Source organism: Ambystoma mexicanum, chromosome 1p (genome assembly GCF_040938575.1).
Source record: "Ambystoma mexicanum isolate Mex_15411 chromosome 1p, UKY_AmexF1_1, whole genome shotgun sequence".
NCBI classification, from domain to species: domain Eukaryota; kingdom Metazoa; phylum Chordata; class Amphibia; order Caudata; family Ambystomatidae; genus Ambystoma; species Ambystoma mexicanum.
The window spans coordinates 1297337458-1297343457 of NC_090921.1; the positions used below are offsets into that span (position 1 = coordinate 1297337458).

Genomic DNA, 6000 nt, shown 5'->3' on the forward strand with positions numbered 1-6000 from the left:
GACTTCTCATCTCTACTCTCCCCCCTTACTCCTCCGCTACCATTAATGGCGGTACCAAGTGGGAATTTCCCTTGGAGGGCTTCTTCTCATCTCGCTGCTGCATTAATGTCTACTTCACTGGCACAATCCTGGTTCAAGGCCCTCAGGCCAACCTCCTTCTCTTTGACCAGATCCTGCCGTCTCTCATCAACTTCCTTCCTTCTCCTGCTTCTCCCCCTACATCCCCCCTGCTCCATCACCTCTGACTGAAGCACCATACACCACTTCAAAAAATTTTCAAAGGCAGCAATTGTTTCCAACTGGCGATCCTCAGCGCAGGCTCAGCCAACAAACACTGTGCTGACATCTGCCTTCTCCTTGAAGACACTGACCTTGACATACTCGCACTCACTGAGACTTGGTTCAATGCCAGCTCAGTCACTTCCTTTTACTCGCTCTTACCCGACGGCTTTAAGATCACCTCCAAGCCTTGATCTCACCGGGCTGGCATTGGGGTTGCCTTAATCTTCCCTGAGTGGATTCCTTCGTCCATCCTACCCACTCACCTCTACTCGTCCTTTGAGAGCCTAGTATGCAAATTGGTCATCTCTCCCTCCTCCACCCTGACCATTGCTACCATTTAGAGGCCTGCAGGCGCCTCCTCTTTGTTTCTCTATGAGTGGGCTGATTTCTGTTCCTCCTTACTCTCTACCACCCTGGGTAACCTTAACATCCATTTAGACCCCCTGTGCACACCATCCACCCTCTTCATTGACTTCTGCGCCTTCCTATTCCTCTCCATTCTACCTTCTGGTCCAACCCACTCTGCCGGACACACGCTGGATGCCATCATCCATTCCGACCTCCCTCTCTCATCTCCTCTGGTCACCCCTCTCTCTTGGTCTGACCACTCCCTTCTCTCCTCCCACCTGGGTCCCTATGGCCCTGTGACAACTCCTCCAAAAGCCCTGCCAACCTCGTTCACGAACATCCGTCCAATGAAACGAGTGTCAGCTGCTCCCTTCTCTTCCACCTTCATTCCCCCTTGCTCACCCAACTCAAACTCTACTTCTGACTCTGCTCTCAGCAACCTCTATATTTCTATTACCAATAGCCTTGACATTCTTGCCCCAGTCATGAGGATCCGCCAGAAACCTGCCTCCAAGCATAACACCTGGTATGACTCTGAACTTGCAGACCTGAAACGTAATTGCAGGGCTGCAGAACGGAAGTGGCAAACTTTAGGTTCACCCTCTGACAAACTGGCCTGCCGCCTGCTCCAAAAGCATTACAGACTATGTGTGACAAAAAAGGGCCAACATTCAGGTACGAGTATCTGGCACATCCAACAACATAGCTAAACTTTTCAAATTCTGCAGGGAACTTGCCAACCCATCCGCAGTATTCTCTGCCCCTACTCCTTCCCAGGCCCTTTGCATGCACTTGTCACTCACTTCATCTCCAAAACCCAGGACATATTGTATAGTCCTGTCACACACTCTTCCAACCCATCCCTCCCCCACCTTGCCTCCCCTGACCACTAAGCCTCCTCTTTCCTCCTTCGCCCCTGTCTCTCCAGAAGAAGTCATCAGAGTTGTCAACTCCATGAAGGTCTCTTCCAAACAGGTTGCCCCTTGCTCATCCAGAACCATCAAGGACAAAATATCCTCCCTCGCCCCTCCTCTAACTGATCTTTGTAACCACTCCTTTGCTACTGGTTCTTTTCCATCCTCCCTCAAGCACTCCCTTGTGCGCCCCCTCCTTAAAAACCTGTGAGCAGACCCTACCTGCCCGGCCAACTATCGCCCCATCTCCATCACCCCTTTCCTGGGGAAACTGCTTGAGATGTTGGTCCTCCCCCAACTTAACTCACACACTGAACTTTTTGGCTGTCTTCCGGACCATCAGTCTGCATTCCGAGCAGCCAGAGGCACAGAAACTGCTCTTCTGAACACCTGTGAAGAACAGCTCGCATCCCTCGATTCCAACTCCCCTGCTGTCCTCATCCTCCTTTCTCTCTCTTCTACATTTGACACAGTGAACCACTCCATCATCATAAAAAGGCTCAATGACGCAATTGGTATCTTGGAGCGGGCACTGGACTGGCTTATCTTCTACCTAACGGACCATTCTTCAAAGTCATTTTAGGCACCTTCTCCTCCCCTACTTCCTCCTCCACATGTGGCGTCCCCCAGGGCTTGATTCTTTCGCTTTGGGTCTTTAGCATCTACCTTACTCTGCTGGCACGCCTCATTTCTCCCTTCTCCCCCAACTTGCAGTGCTAGGCTGACGACATGCAACTCTTCTTCAAACTTTCTACAGACGCCCTTGCACCCTCCTTCATCCCTGACTGCCTCTCAGCCATCCAGGTCTGGTGTACCTCTAATGTTCTTTGCCTCAATGCCAGTAAAACAGAGGTCCTCCCTATTGGGACCCCTGCAACCAACTTCTTCCCTTCACTCTGGCCTTCTTCCATGGGCACTCCCCCTGCTCCCTCCTCAGAAGCCAGAAACCTCTGAGTCATCTTCGACTCCTCTCTCTACTTCCTCCCTCTTACTCAGGACATTGCCAAGAAGTCCCACTTTCAGCTTTTCATTCTGAAAGGAATTCTAACTTTCCTCACCTTCCCCCAGAGACTCAATGTTACCCGGGGTCTGGTTCTCTTTAGACTTGACTATTGCAATTTCCTCCTCCTTGATCTACCTTTGTTCACTCTGCGACCCCTCCAGCTAATCCAGAATAGGGCAGAAAGACTTATCCTTGGCCTCAAGCATAGGGACCACATCTCTCCTGCCCTACAAAGACTTCACTGGCTCCTGGTCACGGCACAGATTCAATTAAAATCCCTCTGCATCATCCACAAGGCTGTCTGGGGCCAGAGACCACTCTATCTGCAACTCTTTCTGATTAAATATTCCCCATCTAGACACTTGCGTTCCTCTGGCACCAGCTCCTTGTGTGTAAAGCGGTTTGCTAAACAGAGGGCAGGTGGTCGATCGCTTTCCTCAGCAGGCTCCCTTCTTTGGACCAGCCTCCCCCTCCCTTTTCGTCTTGAGCAGGACCTCATTAGGTTCTGGAAAAGCCTCAGGGCCTTCCTCTTTAATTCTTCCTTCATTCCCTCTCTCCACTGCTAACCGCACAATCGCTTGACTGGTGTGCAAGGCCGTATGCATCCTCAGGCCCTGACCTCCCAGATATTATCATCCCAGCTGCTGTCCGTCCTCTGCACTTGCTTTGGCTCACCCTCCACCACTGCAGGTTGCATTTACCTCTCTTCATAGCACTTCACCTGCTGCTCTCCATGAGCACCACAGCACCTATCCAATACCCTTCTCCCCTTGCACGTTCTGAACACTCATAAGGCATAGTAGGTTCATCTTCCCCTCACTGTTGTCTCGTTTTATTTTGTTGTATTTAATTATTTAACATTTTTGTAATTACATTGTCTATCACCCCCTGTCCCCTCCCTGTTGCCCTGTGGGCGTTTTGCAATAGTATTTGCTTCCCGTAGAAGCACTTAACAAGTGAACAATAAATAAATAAGTAAATGTTGAAAGTGGGTCAAAATATAATTGAAAGATACCATTGTATGTATACATGTTCCACATTAGTGGAGTTTGAAATTTGTATCATTCACCTTCAGAGTTGAAAAATGTTTCTTGCAGTAAAGTCTAGGAGCTGTGGCATCATCGGAGGCAGTGCGAAAGGTGGCTGCCCTCTTGAGCCAACCAGAGAGCTCATTTTTGGGGCTATTTAAAATAGTTTTAAGTCTGTTGGTGTTCTTGGAGGTGCCACTGGTGATTACTTAAATGTTTTAAAATAAAATGATTCATGGCAATGCCCTTTTAACCTGGTCTGACCTACCCCGCAGGAAGGCAGGTGCTTGTCCTTGGATGCCAAAGAAATGTTGGCGGCATTGAAGGGCAGTGGAGAGGTCTGCGATGGCATAGGCATGGATAGTTCCCTTGTTTGCTCCCATTCGCCCCTTAACCAATCCCCTAGGCGAAGAAATGCCACCAGCACATTCCTTTGCTGCAGTCATTGCAGGAGATCAGATAGCGCTCTGCATAATCATTTCCTCCTGGATTCACGTGTGTGATTGCCTCTCTGAAAGGAACTCCGGCCTCTCTTTGCATTTGTTTGCCAAAGTAAGACAGGCCTAAAAATAAACGTGCAGTGTGCACTTAGCAGGCTGCTGTTGCTGGTGACCTCTGCCGTCCCAGCAACTTTCTTAACGCCTGGCTGCTTTTTTACTCAGGTTTCCCCAAAATGAGCTCCCTGTTGTCAAGGAGAACTTCCTAGCTTTTTAGCTGACATCTAGTATTTCACCCCATGCTGGCTGCCTGTCCATAATATGCAGCTATTCCCCACCTAGCTGCATTCTTTTGACTTCATTATATGTAGGCACCCCATCAGCGCCTCCTGTTTTTCCCAGCTGTAAGGCAATGGAGGCACTCATCCGCCCTGACATATCTTTGTCTCGGGAGGATAACTCAGGGGCAAGTTGGGCAACGTGCTCGCCTTGTAAGCAAGACGACACGGAGCACCACAGGTTCGATCCCCGGGTCCGCGCCTAGAAACCTCTTGGTATTAAGCGCGTTATAAATAGCCTATCATTTCATAGCCAACCCGGTTATCGATCCCAAGCTGCCATTGACGCTTAGGCGGGGTCCTGTGCGAGAGTGGTGCAGGGGGAGTGCCAGGCAGCGGCGGGTGCTCTCAGGAAAGGAGTAAGAGTCCCAGGGAGACTCTGTGTATTGAGGGAGGCAGGGAAAACATGTAACAGAACCCCCCCCCCCCCCCCCCAACATATCCAGTTTATGACAGCGCGTGTGCCAGGTGTGATGTGATGAAATTCCATCCGACAGGGAGGTGCAACAATGAATGCCATATAGCTGACACTGAGACAAATCCCGGCCCCTTAATCACATTTCCCAAACACATGGGCCAAAGCGCCCTGAGCATTATCTGAGCAGCAGCTGATCTCTGTGGTATGTAGAAACCCCTCCCTGCCACGGGTCGGATTCCCCTCCTGGCTACATTCTGAGGGCGCGACAGGTTTCTCTGGTATTATAGAGCATTTCCTGGGGCTGCCGCGCCTGCGTCATCTACCCGAGAGCCTCGCAGCCCCCCAAAAGCACGTCCACGGCTTCTGGGGCGTTAGCTTGCCCCGCACGCACCTCCGCCGTCATGTGGGGCAGTTCCTCCTTTCTGCGGTGTACAGGCGCCCGCTACTATATTTTGGGGCGGTCTTTCTTGCTGCCGCCCCGTGGAATGCTTGCTCGCAATGTCGCCTCCGTCATTCGCACCCTTGGCTGGCCGAGGTCCGAGAAGGGCAGCGGCATCCCGTGACTCGCGTCATCCTGCTGCACCCCTGCCTACTCGCATCAGCCCATCCATCCCGCCTGCAGCATCTCAGGCAGCGCTGCGCCCAGTGCCTGGCGTCATCCATCCATCTATCTATCCATCCATCCATCCTCACCCTAACTCCCGCGCACCCCAAACCTGACATCCACTCGTGCCCGGGGCTGTCTGCGCAGCTCACCCCTTTCCAGACCCAGGGGCTCCGCCAGGGCTGCCATCTTCACTCCGGCTGGATCACGTGCCCCCGTCCAGGAGGAGAACGGGGGAGGGGGTGCTGGGCAAGAGTGGGTGGGTGGAGGGAGGCGTGTGTGCCAGGAGCAGAGTAGGAGTGCCCGGAGTGTGTGCGGGGAGAGGCTGGCTGCGGGAGGGAGGGGTTGGGAGGATGCTGCGGGGGGAAACGCGAGTAGGTGTGATGGAGCGGTGGTCGGTGGACTGCGGAAGAGAGGGGAGATGGCACACTCTGGCAGGAAGGCGGGGAAGGGTGGCCGAGCTACACACGCTGGTACCAAAGGGAGCGACGGCAGGTTGCATGCAGAGTGAAAGAAATGCACGTTGCTGCTGGGAGGCGGTGGCGGCGGTTAGGGAGAATTCATGTCGCAGAGTAAGATCTGCTCGCTGCTGCAGGGATGGGCTGCTAAATGTTGCTGGGGGACTACA

The 6000-nt window shown here is 52.4% G+C and overlaps 1 protein-coding gene across 1 annotated transcript in view; it reads right to left on the reverse strand.

Annotated features, from left to right (window-relative positions):
• The window catches only part of LIN7B (lin-7 homolog B, crumbs cell polarity complex component), a 117124-nt gene extending 111444 nt beyond the window's left edge, over window positions 1–5680 (reverse strand). The window contains exon 1 of the mRNA XM_069605770.1: window positions 5525–5680. Coding sequence (XP_069461871.1) covers window positions 5525–5561 — 37 coding nt within the window. The 5' untranslated portion in view covers window positions 5562–5680. The remainder of the gene's footprint in view (window positions 1–5524) is intronic.
• Between the last annotated feature and the right edge of the window lie 320 nt (window positions 5681–6000).